General features: G+C 41.3%; 1 protein-coding gene across 1 annotated transcript; it reads right to left on the bottom strand.

Moving 5' to 3' along the window:
* Positions 1 to 1227: 1227 nt before the first annotated feature.
* On the bottom strand, positions 1228 to 24385 carry LOC124146792 (methyltransferase-like protein 27). Its single transcript, XM_048400857.1, has 6 exons — positions 24359 to 24385; positions 10058 to 10211; positions 8972 to 9100; positions 5795 to 5930; positions 3666 to 3764; positions 1228 to 2308 (listed from the first exon to the last, which is right to left on the bottom strand). The coding sequence occupies exons 2-6, from the start codon at positions 10187 to 10189 to the stop codon at positions 2139 to 2141; spliced, it is 666 nt and encodes a 221-aa protein (XP_048256814.1). The 5' UTR covers positions 10190 to 10211; positions 24359 to 24385; the 3' UTR covers positions 1228 to 2138.
* Positions 24386 to 24501: the final 116 nt, after the last annotated feature.

Below are 24501 nucleotides of genomic sequence, written 5' to 3' on the forward strand. Positions count from 1 at the left end.
ATTGCTGAGTGCGGTGTTAAACCAACCAACCAACCAACCCTTCTGTCAGAGGAGGTAAATCAATTTATTCCAGCCTTCTGAATGGTAGTTTTACGGAGATATGTCGGATTATTCTTCTCTCAGTATGCATCAGACTGTCCTGGTCAGTCTTGGCAATTACTGGTTTGTCAGATACACACTAGGAGATTGCTAGCAAGTAGTCCATGGCATTATTATTACTATTAATTGTTAAGTTTATTACATCACTGGCGGTGAGATAGTCATATCTGTCACTGAAATAGATATTGACCCTATGTCGAGTGAGTGGTGAGAACAAACATCTATCTATATCTATATATGTTTATTAAAACCAAATACAACAATTCACGGCAGTTTCTTAGAAGAAAATTCTTAAAAAAAATTCACGATTTGGAAAAATGATTATTAACAACAACTTATATGTACAAATCTCAGTTTAATTATGATTCCACACATCTTCCTTCAGCTTCAGGCCCGGCTTTCGGCATCCTCCATATTAACCACAAGGTTTTCGCGATCTTTACTTACCTGCCTTTAATTTCCTTCAGCAAATTTGATTGGCTACGCTACCAGTTTTCACGTACCAATCAGAATGCGAGTTACAAACCGGTCTCAAGGTTGGGTTGGCGATATCTCAACAACATAGAGGCAAGCACCATTGATTACGATAGAGTTCGTGAGAAATTCAACGTTGAAAAACGCAAATGAAAGTCCTCAAAAATCGTTTTGATTGAAAGGATGTCTTCACGTCCATACAAACTCACGGTTGCTTTTGTTTCTAGACTATACGAGTTACCTCCCTTACCCATTTTCTTTTCCCCTTATCTCGACGTTTTATTGGTCGGTAAAATGTAAATACAAATCAAGAGCCGGTAATTTAAGATCGCGAAAACCTCGTGAATGCGTTCAGGGTTGAGTGTAGGTTTACCGAAATGCGAGCCCTGGATATATTGAGGACTTCGGCGGTTTGTTGAAGATGCTGAAGGACAGACGACGTGCAATGCCCTGGCTAACTTGACCCTTCGGTCCTGTAGAGGGAAAGACCATCAACGTTTGTAATAGGGGTCATGGACCCGTTAAGATCCGGGTTAGACTAGGTCTTCAGCAACCGTACATGCCGTGAAAGGCGATTATGCTTGTCGTAAGAGGCGACTAACGGGATCGGGTGGTCAGGCTGGCTGACTTGGTTAATGAATGTTATAGTATCCCAATTACGTTAATCGATGCTCATGATGTCAATCACTGGATTGTCTGGTTCAGACTCGATTATTTACAGACTGCCGTCATATAGCTGGAATATTGCTGAGTGCGGCGTTAAAAAACAAGCAAACACAAGGGTCATGGGTGTGACCACAATGAACAATGAGACCCCCGACGGTGTAATTGCATTTGACGGGCTCTAATTAGTAGGATACCAGTTTTAATCATGCTTTTTGATGATGTTCCGGTTTCAGTTTTTTTCAGATACTAAATGAAATAAATTGTAGTCAAGTTTTTGAGGTGCGATAGCCCTATGACACAGTCACCGTTCGACATACCTCAAATACGCAAACTGGCCAGACGTCCTAGTAGCTCTAAAATAGTACTGTCGCGAATACAAGGAACATTTACTGTCTTAAAACAAGAATAACGGTTTTCAACATGATTTATACACAGCGACGCCACATCGATGCTCTTTGTGTTGAACACATGACTGACACCAGAAGTTTCAAGTCGAGATGGTTGAGATATTTTAGATAGAATTAGGTTTGGACATTGCAAGTGTCGTAACTCGCTGATGGATATGCATGAAGGATGTGAGTGATATTTGGCATACGTCATCTTGCCCCAACTAGCCATAAAATATTAAGAACTATGTCTACATGCGTTTGTCTAGTCTGTCATACAGAAACAGAAACAAATATAATATTTGGCTAGTCTAGATTACTGCAGTTTAAATTGAAAGTCTATTGGCCGTTTTTTCATTATATTTTATTAAGATAATTCAACAACTTATCTTGTGTATACTATGTTCATTTCAGAGACTAGTTAGTCTAGCGATTGTCTTACAGATGGTAACGTAATAAATTGACATAAAACCGATTATAAAAAGAAGTTTTGTGACGTTGCTTTATGGTTGGTTACAAGACCATATAAACCTGCAAAATACCACCAACTCCATTTGATATTTCTGGCATGGTTTGCTCGTCTTCTAGTTTCCACACCCTACGAGATTCAAGATTAGAAAGATTTGTACGAATGATGTCACTTCTAAAGTTGCGGTCGTAATTGTTGATCATCACGCGTCCACCTGGAAAATAACATTAGTTGTATACCAGAAGGGGAACAGGAACGTGCCTGTGTAGTACAATACCTATCCGCAACAGGTACTTGAGCACGACGTAGAAACAGTTTATGCTATCACAACTCCATACAATGAGATCCATACTCCCATACACCATAGATCCATACACACACAGAGACCTACAGTGTCACAGCCTCACACACACAGACCTACACAGCCTCACACACACACAGACCTACACAGCCTCGCACACAGAGACCTATACTGTGACAGCCTCACACACACAGACACCTACACTGTCACAGCCTCACACACAGAGACCTACACTGTCACAGCCTCACACACAGAGACCTACACAGCCTCACACACACACAGACCTACACAGCCTCACACACAGAGACCTACACAGCATCACACACAGAGACCTACACAGCCTCACACACAGAGACCTACACAGCATCACACACAGAGACCTACACAGCATCACACACAGAGACCTACACAGCCTCACACACACACAGACCTACACAGCCTCACACACAGAGACCTACACAGCCTCACACACAGAGACCTACACAGCATCACACACAGAGACCTACACAGCATCACACACAGAGACCTACACAGCCTCACACACACACAGACCTACACAGCCTCACACACAGAGACCTACACAGCATCACACACAGAGACCTACACAGCATCACACACAGAGACCTACACAGCATCACACACACAGACCTACACAGCATCACACACAGAGACCTACACAGCCTCACACACAGAGACCTACACAGCATCACACACAGAGACCTACACAGCATCACACACAGAGACCTACACAGCATCACACAGAGACCTACACAGCATCACACACACACAGACCTACACAGCATCACACAGAGACCTACACAGCATCACACACAGAGACCTACACAGCATCACACACAGAGACCTACACAGCATCACACACAGAGACCTACACAGCATCACACAGAGACCTACACAGCCTCACACACACACAGACCTACACAGCATCACACACAGAGACCTACACAGCCTCACACACAGAGACCTATACTGTCACAGCCTCACACACACAGACACCTACACTGTCACAGCCTCATACACAGAGACCTACACTGTCACAGCCTCACACACTCACATACATTCATGAACTTGCATAGAAACCCACACTCCCAACCTCATGCATAGAGATTCTCGCCACCACATAAAGGATCTCTGACAAATGATAATATCTATTATCTAGACCTTATTACTATTTAAATTGCTTAAAACTTCATGGCACACGCCAACTCCTTCGGATATGTACAAGCTCCTGTATTTTATCCTTGTAACATACCTTTCTCCGTGACCCTTGCCAACTCCTCAAGAGCTTTCAATGGGAGTTTCTTCATGATTTCTGAACTCAGACCCACCATTGTCACCACTGTGTAGCTGTCTGTGAACAACCAGGTATACCGTAAGCAAGTTGCGGGAGGTATATGAGCTATAGGCGGTATAGCAGAAATAGGCGGTGTATGAGGTATAGGAGATATATGAGCTATAAGAGATATTGGAACTATGAGATATGGTGGAGCTATAGGATATATATGAGCTATAAGAGATATAGGAGCTACAAGAGATATAGGAGTGAGTGAGTGAGTTTGGTTTAACGCCGCTTTTAACAGTATTCCAGTTATATCACGGTGTGTCAACTTCATGTGGGAGGAAGGCCCGAAGTAATGCAGGTCTCAGACGTTTACCACTTTGGTGAAATCCACGAGCACGGGTATGGTGCTGACAAACCAAGAAACATAATCGGGATGAACCGGGATTCGAACCTACAATCATAGGTTTCTGGCGTGCCCATGGGACGCAACTCTGCACAGCGAATCGTGGCCCCTTAGACGACTGGGCCACCCGTGCCCCCTGGAGCTATAAGAGAAATAGGAGGCACATATAAGAGATATAGGAGGTATATGAGATATAGGAGCTTTAAGAGTGGCCTTCGACGAATATCTTCACAAACCGTACGTCGCCGCCTCAGATGTGCAGGGATTGTCGCCAGAAGACCCGCCAGACGTCCCATTTTGACAGGAAACCACCGTCAAGCACGTCTACAGTGGTGCAGACAGCGTCTACGCTGGACGGCCATGCAGTGGGGACAAGTTCTATTCACTGACGAGTCTCGTTTTCACCTCAGCCACAGCGATGGACGGATTCGAGTGTACCGACGTCGAGGTGAACGTTACGTCAATCATTGTGTCATGAGAGAAGATCGGTTCGGGGGCGGCAGCGTTATGGTATGGGGTGGGATTACAGCAAGACAGAAGACCCGTTTGATAGTGGTAGAGGGAAATCTCAATGGACAGCCCTACCGCGACGAGATCATCGGCCCTGTTGTTCTACCGTTTTTGCGTCGTCATGGCCCGGGAATTACCTTTCAACATGACAACGCCCGGCCTCATATTGCTCGACTTGTTCAGGATTCTCTTCAACAAAACAACGTGAATGTCATCCCCTGGCCGACTCGCTCCCCTGATCTCTCACCAATCGAGCACATGTGGGATGAGATGGATCGGCGCCTTCGACGTCAACCACGTGTTCCACAGACACTCCAGGAACTTCGAAACATGCTCCAGCAGATATGGACAGATATCCCACAGGACTCTGTGCGACGCCTGGTCCATTCCATGAGACGAAGATGTGTTGCTTGCATCACAACCAGAGGTGGACAAACACGCTATTGATTTGTAGATTGAGATTTTGGCATGTTCATTTTTTTTAATGAAATCACGCATTTTCTTAAGTCAGTATGGCAAATTAAACCATTTGAACACTTACAGGAGTCTTTTATCTGTTGCAAACCGAAATTGTTTCAGATTTGGTAAAAAACATAACTTTGCATTAAATCTTATTCAATGTCACAGGAACCTTTGTTGTTCAGTATATATGAGCTATAGGAGATATAGGAGCTATAAACAATATAGGAGCTATAAGAGATATGGGAGCTATAAGAATTATAGGAGCTATAAGGGAAATAGGAGGTATATATAAGAGATATAGGAGGTATATGAGATATAGGAGCTTTAAGAGTGAGTGAGAGAGTGAGTTGGGTTTAACGCCGCTTTTAACATTATTCCAGTCATATCACGGCGTAGAAGCTATAAGAGAAATAGGAGGTATATATAAGAGATATAGGAGGTATATGAGATATAGGACCTATAAGAGATGTTGGAGCTATAGGATATATATGAGCTATAAGATATATAGGAGATATAAACAATATAGGAGCTATCATATGTATATGAGCTATAAGAGATATAGGAGCTATAAGAGATGTTGGAGCTATATGATATATATGAGCTATCAGATATATAGGAGCTGTTAGAAATATAGGGACTATAAGATACTAGTATACAGGAGGTATCAGTTTACCTATATCTGCAGTAATACCATTGTAATGCAACTGTACGTCATCTGACTCACCATCCGCAATATCAAGCGTGTTTTCCCCGAGAACATCACAGATGTATCGCTCATATAAGTTGCTTTTCTTGGCCTCATCCAGCATGTTTTGGGACGGCTCCAGACCATCAATGTGAACAAATCCATGTTTCCTCATCTGAAATATTTGGACACTGAGCGACTTCCTTGATGTGTCATAATTCAGGCACATTTTCTGCCTTTCACATGGACGATTAGTATAACATAAGTTGTCATTAACCTTGACAAATACGATGCTGCATGTGTCACAACTAATACAGCATCGACAGTCGCTATATGCGTGATCTCTGCTACCTCGACAGAGGTCATGCTATATGCGTGTTCCCTCCTACCTTCGCTGGGGTCATGCTATATGCCGACCGCCTCCGTGGTCTAGTGGTAGAGCGTCCGCCCGGAGAGCGGAAGGTCCAGGGTTCGATCCCGGGCCGCGTCATACAAAAAGACGTTAAAAGATTGTACTTGTTGTTACCCTGTCTGGCGCTCGGCAATAAGGGGCTTAAACAAGGACTGGTCGGCTCGGAGTCAGTATACTGTGTCTGAGTGGGGTATTCATGTTAAACTGCGGCATGGTATCTCAGTGAGCTAGCACTATAAATCGGCATCAGTCCGGGCTAGTACAAGCAGCCACACACACACATACACGTGCATGCACGTCGCTATATAAGTGCAATAATCTTGGACGCGACGTTAAACCCAATTTCACCTCACCTCATGCTATATGCGTTATATCTCCTACCTCGACGGATGTCGTGCTATATGCGTGATCACTCCTACCTCGACGGAGTTGATACTGTATGCGTGATATCTCCTACCTCGACAGAGGTCATGCTATATGTGTGATATCTACTACCTCGACAGAGGTCATGCTATATAGAGATTACTACACGAGTGTCTGTCAGATACCATTGATCTTACAACGAGTTGTTTCAAATAACGAGCGAAAGCGAGTTAGATACGCTTTGTAACGAGATGTAAGATCAGTGGTATCTGACTGGCACGAGTGCAGTAATCTGTTTCTTACACACCCTAAAATCGCACCTTTTTAGCATCGAAGCGATGCATTTTGTCTATTCTCATGATTGCAGTAGCGCATTAATACATAACACCACTGTCATAAGTGACGTCATCCTATGTACTGCTTACTACTCATAAATAATGTGACCCTACACAAAAAGGTTTCCGCTATGTCTGTGGATTATCAAGGCGATGATGATAATGCAAACAAGACAAAAACAAAGAACAGGCTGGATCCCGAGTTAAAGGTTTACACCTCAAAGAAATTACCAAATATGTACAACAATGTTTACTTCCGTATGGCATCACTGCCGGTGACCGACTTTTACAAAGTGGCGTGTTTCACTGACAACAGTACGCGGGATTTCCAGAGGAGGATTTTCGTTGATTGAGGGATCGTATATATATAAATGTGTCACGGATGTAAACAGAAACATTCTGTCAATCTGCGTACTGTTATTTGTTTGCCATGTTTTCCAATGTAACAAAGAGAATTAGTCAGAAATGCAGATAACTACCGTCGTCGTTGTGCGTGATTTAGCGTCAGTCATGGCGTCACACAGGACGGACACTTTTACGGCTTCTGTTGAATTTACGACATCATTGCAATGTATATGTGTGTATTCCATAATTAGTGCAACGATTCTCTTCCCATGAATATTCTCAAACGCGTGATCGAGCCAATGTATGTAACAATTAGACGAAAGTACCTGTAGTAAAAATACGTATACTACACAGTGTAAAATCTGAATTTTGCTTTGTTAACATTTCGGCAAGTACAGCTTTCCGAGCACAGTTTTCGTTTCCATACCTAATTTATTTCGCATGATTTCATCTAGATAATTTGCATTGGTGACAAAGACCATTTGTCATTTGTTTCTAAAATGTATGAGGAATTCAGGGATGCATGTATAGCAGCTGTGTTTGAAATATACCAGATCGAATAGGCGTCTCATAACCGGCATTTTGTAAACACAATCCAATATGGCGGAACGTACACTTCGGCGTCCGTTTATGCGTATTTTCCAAAACATTCGAAACGATTCTGGGCTTATCAGCGACGTTTCAGAATTATCATTAGTGATTTGATACCCGTGATCACTAATATGCTATTTTTCTGCTTTAATTAATCGTGTAAATATCCGATATTTAGATTTCTAAACACACAGTAAATAGCGCCGTGAATTGTGATTTGGCGTGATTTACAATGTACCTAATTTTCAGAAGTAACTTTCAGTAATTTAGCTTTCCCTAAAATGACAGTAAATGATAAACAGAAGGTGGAATTCAAAACTATGAAATGTATTAGTTTGCGTGATATATTTTTAATTTTATTCGATTTCGAAGTTGAAGAGGGGGGACATATGTGTCGCTGTGGCATCCAGGGGGTTTACACTCTGAAAAATGACGATGTTGACATAACAACAGATAATGTAACTGATAATAATAACAAACAATCTCGCAGACGAGGACGAGTTTGTTTATTTTTATTATTAATTACACGGTCCTGTTGTTCAATACAGACGTAAGTGAATATTCGACTGAAGCACGAGCAACTTATGAATGACTTACACTCAGGGAAGTAGTCCGTCATCATCTGACCTCAGGTCATCACCACGGAGTAGCCAATCACGGGCCTGGAATTCGATCTCACACATATGCTTGATACCAGTTATCTCAAATGGGTTTCTCACCCACAGGTGTGTAAGAAATGTGTGATCTCTCCTACCTCGACGGAGGTCATGCTATATGCGTGATATCTCCTACTTCGACGGAGGTCATGCTATATGCACGATCTCTCCTACATCGATAGAGGTCATGCTATATACGTGATACCTCCTTCCTCGACGGACGTCATGCCAATGTGTGATCTCACCTACCTCGACGGAGGTTATGCTATATGCGTGATCTCTCCTACCTCGATGGAGGTCATGCTATATGGGTGATACCTACTTCCTTGACGGAGGTCATACCAATGCGTACTATCTCCTACCATGACGGAGGTCATGCTATATGCATGACATCTCCTACCTCGACAGTGGTCATGCAATATGCATGACATATCCTGCCTCGACGGAGATCATGCTATATGCATGATATTCCCTACCTTGATGGAGGTCGTGCTATATGTATGACATATCTTACCTCGAAAGCGGCCATCCCTGTGCCAGCAGCCACATCCAGGATCTTGACGTTCTCTCGATTGCTGGGATACAGAGCTGCCAGGCTTTCGCCCATCCATTTCGGCCCCTTGTAACCGATTAGGGTCTGCGCCTGATAGAATATCACGTGATAAAATCATCCCAACTGACAAGAAAGTAACGCACGACAGTATGACACTGTGCCGACTGAGAAAGCATATATAACCTTAAATCTGACTTTTTCTTTTTTAATAAGGAACATATACCCAGTCTAATGAAACCACTTCCAGATTGTGAAAACACATTCCCGATGCAGCAAAGAGCTGTTGAGGTGTGGGTGTCGGGTTGTGGGTGTCGTAGGGCGTGTGGTCAGGTGTTTGATGCCCTAATCAACTGAAAATAATGACCTTCATCTAATGCTTGTCAAAAAAATTCATGACCCTCCCCTTGTCCTTGTATGACCTTCCCCCAAAAGACAAAATGCAAAAGCACAAAAATATTATTTATGTCCATTTCCATTAGACCCTCCCCAGATATGTATATTATTGTTTATGACCCTCCCCATGAGACCCCACCATAAAAAATGACCGGTACCTTGACCATACCGCATCAATGCCCGACTCTAAGGATGCACATGTTCATACATTTTCGAGTTGTTTGAAAAACAAGTTGTTTGATCATTAACTTGGACATACAATGTCCGACCCGTGAAGATGTAAATCACTGAATTGTCTGGTCCTACTCAATTATTTACAGACCGCCGACATATAGCTGGACTATTGATGAGTGCGTTAAACAACAAAACAAACAAACGTACAGTGTCCAAATCATCCCTACCGCGTAAAAGGAAATATACTGAATATCAGATCCATATTCTAACGCCTCGTGGTTCCAAAAGAAAAACGAAACAGTGCCGACAGTTGCGGTTAAATGCTGACAAACCTACAGAATAATCCCCAGTCACAAACGAGTGCTTTACTATCGCTTCAATATGGTCCCTTGACATTGTCTCAAATGTCGTGTTGTGACTTGAGTATCAATACATTTTTAATCTTAGCTTTTAAATGTTAACCAATACCAGCTACTGTACCTTGTTGTACTGTTCACTTATTTCGTCGAATCGTTTTACAATAGTGTCATTGTCCAGGCCCTTCGTTATCACATAGTTCACGATTCTTTGTCCCTCCTGCACCTCCTCGGGTGTAAACTGTGGCTCAGCCATCGCTAGTGTTTGCCAGGGGTAGCTGCTGATAAATACACGTGTATATCAATATAACCGTCGCAGTTGGTTTCTTATCAAGAGTAGCATTCTTGAACGCTTGAACTTTGATCATCACTACACTTACTATTATCCCATATCCGTGAAGATCCGGGGTAGAATAGGGCTTCAGCAACCCATGCTTGCCGTAAAATGTGTGTACAGTGTGCGGGGCGTGATGCGACTCTGAGTACATTCTCATGATGTTAATCACTGAACTGAAATATTCTGAGAAAGACAGTTATTCGTCATTACTAATTAACTCAGGTTCTGTGCTCGTACACATTTCATTGTCTCCATAGTAACAAAACTGGGAACATGCAAATCAAATGAAAGACATGAGATTAAATTCATATTACGTCTGAGAACCCCAATGCTGCTGGATTATCACACAACATGTACCACCATTTCCGCACAGAAGGACAGTACCACACGTACCACCATTTCCGCACAGAAGGACAGTACCACATGTACCACCATTTCCGCACAAAAGGATAGTACCACATGTACAACCATTTCCGCACAGGACAGTACCACGTGACCACCATTTCCACACAGAAAGGCAGTACCACCTGTACAACCATTTCCGCACAGAAAGACAGTACCACATGTACCACCATTTCCGCACAGAAAGACAGTACCACATGTACCACCATTTCCGCACAGAAAGACAGTACCACATGTACCACCATTTCCGCACAGGACAGTACCACGTGACCACCATTTCCGCACAGAAAGACAGTACCACATGAACCACCATTTCCGCACAGAAAGACAGTACCACATGTACCACCATTTCCGCACAGAAAGACAGTACCACATGTACCACCATTATCGCACAGAAAGACAGTACCACATGTACTACCATTTCCGCACAGAAAGACAGTACCACATGTACCACCATTTCCGCACAGGACAGTACCACGTGACCACCATTTCCGCACAGAAAGACAGTACCATATGTACCACCATTTCCGCACAGAAAGACAGTACCACATGTACCACCATTTCCGCACAGAAAGACAGTACCACATGTACCACCATTTCCGCACAGGACAGTACCACGTGACCACCATTTCCGCACAGAAAGACAGTACCACATGTACCACCATTTCCGCACAGAAAGACAGTACCACATGTACCACCATTTCCGCACAGAAAGACAGTACCACATGTACCACCATTTCCGCACAGAGAGACAGTACCACATGTACCACCATTTCCGCACAGGACAGTACCACGTGACCACCATTTCCGCACAGAAAGACAGTACCACATGTACCACCATTTCCGCACAGAAGGACAGTACCACACGTACCACCATTTCCGCACAGAAGGACAGTACCACACGTACCACCATTTCCGCACAAAAGGATAGTACCACATGTACCACCATTTCCACCCAGAAGGGCAGTACGACATGTACAACCATTTCCACCCAGAATGGCAGTACCACATGTACCACCATTTCCGCACAGGAAGGCAGTACGACATGTACCACCATTTCCACCCAGAAGGGCAGTACGACATGTACCACCATTTCCGCACAGGAAGGCAGAACACATGCTTATTGTTTTACAGTTGTGGTGTTGGGAAAAGGGTAGCCACTCTAAATCTACTGTCTGTGAATACATCAGGTGTGAGTTTTGGTTTGTTTTTTGTTTGTTTGATTCTTGCCCGGTTCTTCATGGGTATGAAATTCAGTGAAACAGTCGTGTATACTAGAAACAGCTTTGACCGATAATGTTCTTTTTAATTGAGATACTTAAGACAAGTATGTATCAATAGAAATGTATCAAAGCTTTCATTTGATATGAATGTATCACAATATAAAAGTCAGCTCTACTTTGAATTATGATCGCTAGGCGATGAAATCAAAGATCTTATATATAAAAAAACTGGAAACATAATTTTTTCTTTATCAGTATTTATTTTGATGATTTAAAGTCTTATTGCCAATATTCTAGGCCAAAATATGTTGTCTCTTTCTGAACATAAGCCCATAAACTATTTACTGAATATCTGGGCCAACTTGCACAAAGCGATCTTAGCGCTAAGATGATCTTTACCCCAATACTTTAACATAGGCTTACGATAATCTTAGCCCTAAGATCGCTTTGTGCAAGTGGGCCCTGGACTCTTGATGAGTGATGACATATTGTTAACAGGAAACAATGGACAGGTCTCCAATACAAAAACAGTACACGGAAAATGTCAACGGCCAAGGTCTTGAGAGCTCAATATCTCAATATGTGTCCAACATTAGCGTCATGTATTATCTGGTACCTCCTGCTCATGAACATATAGAGCTTAATCTCGATTCAGAGGGCTACGGGATTCGGTATGAACGTTGCTGTTGCGGTCTAGCATTGGTGTGGTTAAAGATGACGTAAGAATTGTTCATAATGGGAACAATATTCTGTTGTACGTTTTCATCATTTTACGTTGAACAGTTAAGTTGCCTTGCACCACGTTGCCTACTTCCGTCAACATTATTACTTTGCCACCGCAAATTTTTACTATTATGATGGTTTGACACTTTCGTATTCAAACCGTCACAATATCTAGAATTAGCCTTGGGGAATTAGCTCGGGATCGGGCACCACCTTCAAAGAAACCAAACAAAGTGTCTATGGCCAGCTCCTTTATTGGGGATTTCTCGACAGTCAGTCACATTTAAAATAAGAAATATTTTTACATATAAAGTACAAAGTCATATAGAACATTTACAGTTTCCATAAAAGAAGCAGTTATCACAATAGTGCGTGATATTAAACAATGATTATACATAAGAGTGTAAATGTCATGATATACCAATGTATCATGGGCTAAGTGATAAAACAACCAATTACAAATAACAATGTTAAAGTCAGTCTACAAAGATACCTGTGAACAAAGCTTCCATGTTCTTATGTGATACTTATTTTCAGCCACTCCTAATTATGATTACGCCTTGCTAAATGGGAGTGCCATAAGATATGTCTTATTTACGTATAAACCTAGTTAAACTCAATATCGGTATCGCATATACGCAGATTTAAACATAAATAACAATATGTGTTGGCTGTACTTCTGAGCATATATCATTCATTGTCTTATGCTGGTATATGTTATACTTGAAGGCCATATCTATAATTCATCTAAACTACCGCAGCAAACAAACTATATCTGATAGCATCCACATACACTGAGTTAACGGGCCCATTAACGAATGTCCATTCACATTACTTATATAATACTTATGGTATAATATATGGATATATGTACATTTTTAGGCATTGCTGGTAATGTAGACATGTTTGCTGAAGCTGTGTTACAAATGCATTATGCTCAGACCTATGTAAGTACAAGAGAGTTACCTATCTTTTTTGTACATCGCTAACAGATTAACTAAATGATTACATGGATATTATTACTGATTTTAGCTCTGGCTTAGTTGTGATATTAGCATAAATATGTGTGATGTGAATACATCATATATTAGCTACAGAAATTAACGTTTTCTGCCAGGCTAGATCCATCAAATAACTCATATAAAAATTATTTAAAACAGTCTGGATTCTGTTTATGAACAAGTAATACATGCAATGTATGGTTCATCATAGAATCCTTACATTAAAAGATAATGTACATACCTCGTGTGACATAAAAGGTCTGATCAAAGTGAAATAGTTCGTCTGCATTTACGCGACATTTTCACATATACAAAATAACTGAATCACACTAAAATATCAACACGCAGATAAAATACACAGCTTGCTACCACGACACCCGAATGTTAACATCTTATTTCCGACTCGGAACATGTTTGATATTCAATATATGCTATACTGTGGAGTTAATACTTAAACGATAGTTTTGTCTAAACCTAACGCACGTACATTTGACAGATAAGTCCGTTAAATAGATACAACTCACTTAATACATTTGCACTTATACACGGTCAATAACATAAGATTAAACACCTTTACAGCTGGTAATATTGCTCCATATACGATACAAATTATAAAACAATTTAACTTATAACTTTAGAGAAATAGTAAGGTGAACATGACTTACCTTCAACGAAACCAAACAAAGTGTCTATGGCCAGCTCCTTTATTGGGGATTTCTCGACAGTGAGGTACCCCCGGGGCTAGCCAGTATATATACTCTAGACACCTTGAAAGGTCACGAATTTACTGCATGTTCAATTATCAGCTTGATAAGAAAATTTGAGTTCCTGCGCCGAGAATAGGGATTAAGGCTTGCCTAAGAAGTTTGACCAAGTGATGTCCACATAAGTTGAATAATAATTGATGAAGTAGTCCGAAAATATTGATATGAGTTGGACGTATCAGCAAACGTGTGACAAGCGCTCATTGCGATAGAGGCTGAGACACGTACAGATAGATAATACTGACCATGCTCCAAGGATGTTATGTAATTTTCTAGATAGCTGCGACCTTCACATGTGAGACTGATTGAATACAGCACCTTACATTTAACTTAATATAACACAATAAAGACTATTACCACAGTTAACTATTATATAAATATTGAGGAAAACATGACCAAATTTACAACTATGACAATACCCCTAGGCGTCGTGGAGCTTTTGTCCTCAAAAGCTTAAAGATTGAGAACGTACACAATATGACAATCAATCAAATAAACAAAATACAATATCAATCATGAAATATGAATACACTAGCTGAAACAAATGATACATGATGCATTGCTCAAATATTGCTGCCCACACACTAAAATGATTGCACTGAGGTAGGTGGTTCAAGAATCGTATACAAATTACTGTGGACAAGTAGGAGGTAGGCGCTGAAAGGTTGCTTGAAGATCTTTCGGAGTTGATGAGCATTGTAGTACGAAATCCTAAAGGTATTAAGGATAGTGATGGAGGTTTTAGTAAGCTGGTTAGTTACAATGAAGCCTGGCCAGTTAACAGAGAGGGTGGGGAAGAAGTAACCAGAAATGCGGAGGTTTTCCACAGTTAAGGGTGATTGAATATCCCAGTAAGAAGGACAGAGTGTCAGAGATATGACATGGATTGCCACACATTCAGAACCTGATGTGAGTTCAAGAACTAGACCATTCCGAGGACCTGAACGCTGTTGATAGAGAAGAAGAAGAAGGATGGAAGCAATAGCTAGGGTTATAAGGCCTAGGAGAATAGAAACATGGTAGTCAGCAAGATCAGTAAGGACAAAGCTAGCTGTACCTGAACTGGGTGGAGTGTGATCATTATAATTAAGAGCAGGAGGTAACACAGCTTTAACAGGGCCAACGCGAGTTACAAGCGTAAGCGCTGCTGAGAGTGTGCGGATTTTGAAGAACATCCAACAAACCATCATAAATGGTGGACCCGAATTCTAGATGACCGGATACACCCCTTCAAACTACCGAGAGAAGCCGCGCAGGCCTGAGCCAAGGTCCCTCCTGACCAGTTTGCTTCATCAAGCTCCAGTTTCACAGTCACCATCTACGCCGATCCTTGTGTCACCCGCTACAACATCATCAATCTCTTCAACAACAGCAGCCTCCTCATCTACATCTCCATCTACATTAACATCTTCATCAAGACCCTCCATCCGCCAGATGTCAACACCCATGCCGCACATCAAACTGCCACAGTTCTCAGGAACTGAGAATGCCTAAACGTGGTGGGATGACTTTGTTAATTTTTCAAATTTCTTCTCTTATTATGATGTGAAGAAATGTCAACTCATACCATTTTATCTAGAGGGTGCAGCCAAGCTGTGGTATCAAAATCTCCCTGAGGGTGACAGACTAGATATAACTAAGGTGAAAGAAGCCTTCACCAAAAGATTTATGAAATAATCAGCCTTTGATGTCAGTCTATTACAGTTGGCCCAGGAGCAGGAGGAATCCATCAACACCTTCATCACCCGGGTCGAGACAGCAACCATCCACCTGAAGCTGCCAGCATCTGTCATTGTGGCCGTAGCTGTAAATGGCCTTCGATCCAACATTCGTCAGTGGGTATACAACAAAGAGCCCACCAATCTACAGGAGGTCCGTCACCAGGCAGAGCTGGCCCAGAAATCACTGGTAAGCGTGCAGTCATCAGAGGTCAACATGATGGCAAAAGTTGACCACCTCTCCAGTCTGGTTGCCACCCTTATCTCGAAGACTGAGGCCCCAGCAGTCTAGGCTGCCTCTCCAGCTCCCCAGGCCTAATATCAACAGCAACAGCAACAGCAACAACCGAGATATCAGCCACATGAGTCCTGTCAACGGCAACGACCACGGCTGTCTAATCAACTACCACCTCCATTCCACCAGGCCCAACAACAGCGCCGCTACAGCCAGTATGAACAGCATCAACAACGACCCCGCTTCACACCCCCTCCATTCCTCCAGCAGAGATGTCTTGGTTGTGGTATGTATTGCTCAAATCGTTCTGCATGCCCACACTTTCAAACAATTTGCTCATACTGTAACAGGGTAGGACATCATTCCAATGTTTGCATGAGAGCTCATAATTCACAGAATAGAGCTCCCAGGCAATAGGGACTCGCGCCTGATTCTCAGTTCACTGAGGTCAGGCACAAGAAACCGTTGGTCTCACTTGCGGCTCCCTTACTCAAGAACACAGTCCTTGTAAAGGTGCAGCAAGTGAAGACAACAGCACTTGTTGACACAGGGGCCCCTATCAGCTGTGTGAGCATGCGCTTCCTTCATAAAGTAGGCTACAATGAAAAACATATGTCAGACTCCCATTTAACAGAAATTGTAGGAGTAGGGGGCGAAATTCACAAAGTGCTAGGTAGCATATCATTAGATGTCAATATTGGCCATATCTGTCTGTCTCAAACCTTCCATGTCTTCTCTTCCCTCCATCACTCCCTTATCTTAGGCATGGACTTTCTGGACTCGAACAAAGCAACAGTTTGTCTGGCCCGCAAATGTCTGTATATCCATGAAGGTCTTATTTCAGTAGTTGCTAGGTGCAGGAAGTCTGTTACAATTCCCTCGCGTTGTCAAGTAGATATCCCGGTCCATATTTCACGTTGTAGACCAGGCTCCATTCTCCTACTTGAGCCAGTAATTTGACACTTTCGTATTCAAACCGTCACAATATCTAGAATTAGCCATGGGGAATTAGCTCGGGATCGGGCACCACCTTCAAAGAAACCAAACAAAGTGTCTATGGCCAGCTCCTTTATTGGGGATTTCTCGACAGTCAGTCACATTTAAAATAAGAAATATTTTTACATATAAAGTACAAAGTCATATAGAACATTTACAGTTTCCATAAAAGAAGCAGTTATCACAATAGTGCGTGATATTAAACAATGATTATACATAAGAGTGTAAATGTCATGATATACCAATGTATCATGGGCTAAGTGATAAAACAACCAATTACAAATAACAATGTTAAAGTCAGTCTACAAAGATACCTGTGAACAAAGCTTCCATGTTCTTATGTGATACTTATTTTCAGCCACTCCTAATTATGATTACGCCTTGCTAAATGGGAGTGCCATAAGATATGTCTTATTTACGTATAAACCTAGTTAAACTCAATATCGGTATCGCATATACATGTACGCAGATTTAAATATAAATAACAATATGTGTTGGCTGTACTTCTGAGCATATATCATTCATTGTCTTATGCTGGTATATGTTATACTTGAAGGCCATATCTATAATTCATCTAAACTACCGCAGCAAACAAACTATATCTGATAGCATCCACATACACTGAGTTAACGGGCCCATTAACGAATGTCCATTCACATTACTTATATAATACTTATGGTATAATATATGGATATATGTACATTTTTAGGCATTGCTGGTAATGTAGACATGTTTGCTGAAGCTGTGTTACAAATGCATTATGCTCAGACCTATGTAAGTACAAGAGAGTTACCTATCTTTTTTGTACATCGCTAACAGATTAACTAAATGATTACATGGATATTATTACTGATTTTAGCTCTGGCTTAGTTGTGATATTAGCATAAATATGTGTGATGTGAATACATCATATATTAGCTACAGAAATTAACGTTTTCTGCCAGGCTAGATCCATCAAATAACTCATATAAAAATTATTTAAAACAGTCTGGATTCTGTTTATGAACAAGTAATACATGCAATGTATGGTTCATCATAGAATCCTTACATTAAAAGATAATGTACATACCTCGTGTGACATAAAAGGTCTGATTAAAGTGAGATAGTTCGTCTGCATTTACGCGACATTTTCACATATACAAAATAACTGAATCACACTAAAATATCAACACGCAGATAAAATACACAGCTTGCTACCACGACACCCGAATGTTAACATCTTATTTCCGACTCGGAACATGTTTGATATTCAATATATGCTATACTGTGGAGTTAATACTTAAACGATAGTTTTGTCTAAACCTAACGCACGTACATTTGACAGATAAGTCCGTTAAATAGATACAACTCACTTAATACATTTGCACTTATACACGGTCAATAACATAAGATTAAACACCTTTACAGCTGGTAATATTGCTCCATATACGATACAAATTATAAAACAATTTAACTTATAACTTTAGAGAAATAGTAAGGTGAACATGACTTACCTTCAACGAAACCAAACAAAGTGTCTATGGCCAGCTCCTTTATTGGGGATTTCTCGACAGTGAGGTACCCCCGGGGCTAGCCAGTATATATACTCTAGACACCTTGAAAGGTCACGAATTTACTGCATGTTCAATTATCAGCTTGATAAGAAAATTTGAGTTCCTGCGCCGAGAATAGGGATTAAGGCTTGCCTAAGAAGTTTGACCAAGTGATGTCCACATAAGTTGAATAATAATTGATGAAGTAGTCCGAAAATATTGATATGAGTTGGACGTATCAGCAAACGTGTGACAAGCGCTCATTGCGATAGAGGCTGAGACACGTACAGATAGATAATACTGACCATGCTCCAAGGATGTTATGTAATTTTCTAGATAGCTGCGACCTTCACATGTGAGACTGATTGAATACAGCACCTTACATTTAACTTAATATAACACAATAAAGACTATTACCACAGTTAACTATTATATAAATATTGAGGAAAACATGACCAATTTTACAACTATGACAATACCCCTAGGCGTCGTGGAGCTTTTGTCCTCAAAAGCTTAAAGATTGAGAACGTACACAATATGACAATCAATCAAATAAACAAAATACAATATCAATCATGAAATATGAATACACTAGCTGAAACAAATGATACATGATGCATTGCTCAAATATTGCTGCCCACACACTAAAATGATTGCACTGAGGTAGGTGGTTCAAGAATCGTATACAAATTACTGTGGACAAGTAGGAGGTAGGCGCTGAAAGGTTGCTTGAAGATCTTTCGGAGTTGATGAGCATTGAAGTACGAAATCCTAAAGGTATTAAGGATAGTGATGGAGGTTTTAGTAAGCTGGTTAGTTACAATGAAGCCTGGCCAGTTAACAGAGAGGGTGGGGAAGAAGTAACCAGAAATGCGGAGGTTTTCCACAGTTAAGGGTGATTGAATATCCCAGTAAGAAGGACAGAGTGTCAGAGATATGACATGGATTGCCACACATTCAGAACCTGATGTGAGTTCAAGAACTAGACCATTCCGAGGACCTGAACGCTGTTGATAGAGAAGAAGAAGAAGGATGGAAGCAATAGCTAGGGTTATAAGGCTTAGGAGAATAGAAACATGGTAGTCAGCAAGATCAGTAAGGACAAAGCTAGCTGTACCTGAACTGGGTGGAGTGTGATCATTATAATTAAGAGCAGGAGGTAACACAGCTTTAACAGGGCCAACGCGAGTTACAAGCGTAAGCGCTGCTGAGAGTGTGCGGATTTTGAAGAACATCCAACAAACCATCATAAATGGTGGACCCGAATTCTAGATGACCGGATACACCCCTTCAAACTACCGAGAGAAGCCGCGCAGGCCTGAGCCAAGGTCCCTCCTGACCAGTTTGCTTCATCAAGCTCCAGTTTCACAGTCACCATCTACGCCGATCCTTGTGTCACCCGCTACAACATCATCAATCTCTTCAACAACAGCAGCCTCCTCATCTACATCTCCATCTACATCAACATCTTCATCAAGACCCTCCATCCGCCAGATGTCAACACCCATGCCGCACATCAAACTGCCACAGTTCTCAGGAACTGAGAATGCCTAAACGTGGTGGGATGACTTTGTTAATTTTTCAAATTTCTTCTCTTATTATGATGTGAAGAAATGTCAACTCATACCATTTTATCTAGAGGGTGCAGCCAAGCTGTGGTATCAAAATCTCCCTGAGGGTGACAGACTAGATATAACTAAGGTGAAAGAAGCCTTCACCAAAAGATTTATGAAATAATCAGCCTTTGATGTCAGTCTATTACAGTTGGCCCAGGAGCAGGAGGAATCCATCAACACCTTCATCACCCGGGTCGAGACAGCAACCATCCACCTGAAGCTGCCAGCATCTGTCATTGTGGCCGTAGCTGTAAATGGCCTTCGATCCAACATTCGTCAGTGGGTATACAACAAAGAGCCCACCAATCTACAGGAGGTCCGTCACCAGGCAGAGCTGGCCCAGAAATCACTGGTAAGCGTGCAGTCATCAGAGGTCAACATGATGGCAAAAGTTGACCACCTCTCCAGTCTGGTTGCCACCCTTATCTCGAAGACTGAGGCCCAAGCAGTCTAGGCTGCCTCTCCAGCTCCCCAGGCCTAATATCAACAGCAACAGCAACAGCAACAACCGAGATATCAGCCACATGAGTCCTGTCAACGGCAACGACCACGGCTGTCTAATCAACTACCACCTCCATTCCACCAGGCCCAACAACAGCGCCGCTACAGCCAGTATGAACAGCATCAACAACGACCCCGCTTCACACCCCCTCCATTCCTCCAGCAGAGATGTCTTGGTTGTGGTATGTATTGCTCAAATCGTTCTGCATGCCCACACTTTCAAACAATTTGCTCATACTGTAACAGGGTAGGACATCATTCCAATGATTGCATGAGAGCTCATAATTCACAGAATAGAGCTCCCAGGCAATAGGGACTCGCGCCTGATTCTCAGTTCACTGAGGTCAGGCACAAGAAACCGTTGGTCTCACTTGCGGCTCCCTTACTCAAGAACACAGTCCTTGTAAAGGTGCAGCAAGTGAAGACAACAGCACTTGTTGACACAGGGGCCTCTATCAGCTGTGTGAGCTTGCGCTTCCTTCATAAAGTAGGCTACAATGAAAAACATTTGTCAGACTCCCATTTAACAGAAATTGTAGGAGTAGGGGGCGAAATTCACAAAGTGCTAGGTAGCATATCATTAGATGTCAATATTGGCCATATCTGTCTGTCTCAAACCTTCCATGTCTTCTCTTCCCTCGATCACTCCCTTATCTTAGGCATGGACTTTCTGGACTCGAACAAAGCAACAGTTTGTCTGGCCCGCAAATGTCTGTATATCCATGAAGGTCTTATTTCAGTAGTTCTAGTGGAAACCAGTGCAGGATATGCTAGGTGCAGGAAGTCTGATACAATTCCCTCGCGTTGTCAAGTAGATATCCCGGTCCATATTTCACGTTGTAGACCAGGCTCCATTCTCCTACTTGAGCCAGTAATTTGACACTTTCGTATTCAAACCGTCACAATATCTAGAATTAGCCTTGGGGAATTAGCTCGGGATCGGGCACCACCTTCAAAGAAACCAAACAAAGTGTCTATGGCCAGCTCCTTTATTGGGGATTTCTCGACAGTCAGTCACATTTAAAATAAGAAATATTTTTACATATAAAGTACAAAGTCATATAGAACATTTACAGTTTCCATAAAAGAAGCAGTTATCACAATAGTGCGTGATATTAAACAATGATTATACATAAGAGTGTAAGTGTCATGATATACCAATGTATCATGGGCTAAGTGATAAAACAACCAATTACAAATAACAATGTTAAAGTCAGTCTACAAAGATACCTGTGAACAAAGCTTCCATGTTCTTATGTGATACTTATTTTCAGCCACTCCTAATTATGATTACGCCTTGCTAAATGGGAGTGCCATAAGATATGTCTTATTTACGTATAAACCTAGTTCAACTCAATATCGGTATCGCATATACATGTACGCAGATTTAAATATAAATAACAATATGTGTTGGCTGTACTTCTGAGCATATATCATTCATTGTCTTATGCTGGTATATGTTATACTTGAAGGCCATATCTATAATTCATCTAAACTACCGCAGCAAACAAACTATATCTGATAGCATCCACATACACTGAGTTAACGGGCCCATTAACGAATGTCCATTCACATTACTTATATAATACTTATGGTATAATATATGGATATATGTACATTTTTAGGCATTGCTGGTAATGTAGACATGTTTGCTGAAGCTGTGTTACAAATGCATTATGCTCAGACCTATGTAAGTACAAGAGAGTTACCTATCTTTTTTGTACATCGCTAACAGATTAACTAAATGATTACATGGATATTATTACTGATTTTAGCTCTGGCTTAGTTGTGATATTAGCATAAATATGTGTGATGTGAATACATCATATATTAGCTACAGAAATTAACGTTTTCTGCCAGGCTAGATCCATCAAATAACTCCGATAAAAATTATTTAAAACAGTCTGGATTCTGTTTATGAACAAGTAATACATGCAATGTATGGTTCATCATAGAATCCTTACATTAAAAGATAATGTACATACCTCGTGTGACATAAAAGGTCTGATCAAAGTGAAATAGTTTGTCTGCATTTACGCGACATTTTCACATATACAAAATAACTGAATCACACTAAAATATCAACACGCAGATAAAATACACAGCTTGCTACCACGGCACCCGAATGTTAACATCTTATTTCCGACTCGGAACATGTTTGATATTCAATATATGCTATACTGTGGAGTTAATACTTAAACGATAGTTTTGTCTAAACCTAACGCACGTACATTTGACAGATAAGTCCGTTAAATAGATACAACTCACTTAATATATTTGCACTTATACACGGTCAATAACATAAGATTAAACACCTTTACAGCTGGTAATATTGCTCCATATACGATACAAATTATAAAACAATTTAACTTATAACTTTAGAGAAATAGTAAGGTGAACATGACTTACCTTCAACGAAACCAAACAAAGTGTCCATGGCCAGCTTCTTTATTGGGGATTTCTCGACAGTGAGGTACCCCCGGGGCTAGCCAGTATATATACTCTAGACACCTTGAATGGTCACGAATTTACTGCATGTTCAATTATCAGCTTGATAAGAAAATTTGAGTTCCTGCGCCGAGAATAGGGATTAAGGCTTGCCTAAGAAGTTTGACCAAGTGATGTCCACATAAGTTGAATAATAATTGATGAAGTAGTCCGAAAATATTGATATGAGTTGGACGTATCAGCAAACGTGTGACAAGCGCTCATTGCGATAGAGGCTGAGACACGTACAGATAGATAATACTGACCATGCTCCAAGGATGTTATGTAATTTTCTAGATAGCTGCGACCTTCACATGTGAGACTGATTGAATACAGCACCTTACATTTAACTTAATATAACACAATAAAGACTATTACCACAGTTAACTATTATATAAATATTGAGGAAAACATGACCAATTTTACAACTATGAGACTATATATATATATATATATATATATATATATATATGACGTCAACCCTGTCTTCATTCTACATGTTTACTTGTACCCCAGGACTATGGGACAATGTAACGTATACGTTGTATCAACAAACCCGTCTGTAAGGCCGGCCTCGCAAGTGATCGAGTTTGTTGGTGTTGAATATTATTGTTACATTGTCCTGTGTTTTGTGCGTCAAATCATCTTAGTTCTCTTAGTTCTTAAAACGATTTTTCACGTCTTAATTCCAGCAAGAAACTGCATACACCGCTAACTACCATGCTACCGTATACCGGTACGTTAGTGGAATTGCCAACACGGACTGCTCCCTCTGCCACGAGGGCATCTTTATCAAGTCATGTGTTTCCTCGTCCTAGTTTTGATTGACGACGACGGAAATCATGGTCAGACTGCTCCTTCAGTGACAACTCAAACCACAACCAACTTACCCTCGTCCTCGTCTAGCGCAGCGTCGTGCGACGGTGTACCGGTGTATGATCAAGACAGTTCCCTGTATACTTGTACCGGTGTAGGATCAATTGCGGCTTCCCGTGAAATGTTTACAGGTATGTCTGTCAAACTGTCATTGAAA

Source organism: Haliotis rufescens, unplaced genomic scaffold (assembly GCF_023055435.1).
Source record: "Haliotis rufescens isolate VD_foot unplaced genomic scaffold, xgHalRufe1.0.p SCAF_1, whole genome shotgun sequence".
In the NCBI taxonomy this organism is placed as follows: domain Eukaryota; kingdom Metazoa; phylum Mollusca; class Gastropoda; order Lepetellida; family Haliotidae; genus Haliotis; species Haliotis rufescens.

Excerpts from the sequence above, each read along its gene's own strand:
- LOC124146792 (XM_048400857.1), bottom strand. The coding sequence starts at position 10,189 with ATGGCTGAGCCACAGTTTACACCCGAGGAGGTGCAGGAGGGACAAAGA. Across the intron at positions 9,101-10,057 it reads TAAGTGAACAGTACAACAAG|GCGCAGACCCTAATCGGTTA; the intron begins GTACAGTAGCTG and ends ATATTCTATCAG. Across the intron at positions 2,309-3,665 it reads GGCAAGGGTCACGGAGAAAG|GTGGACGCGTGATGATCAAC; the intron begins GTATGTTACAAG and ends GTTATTTTCCAG.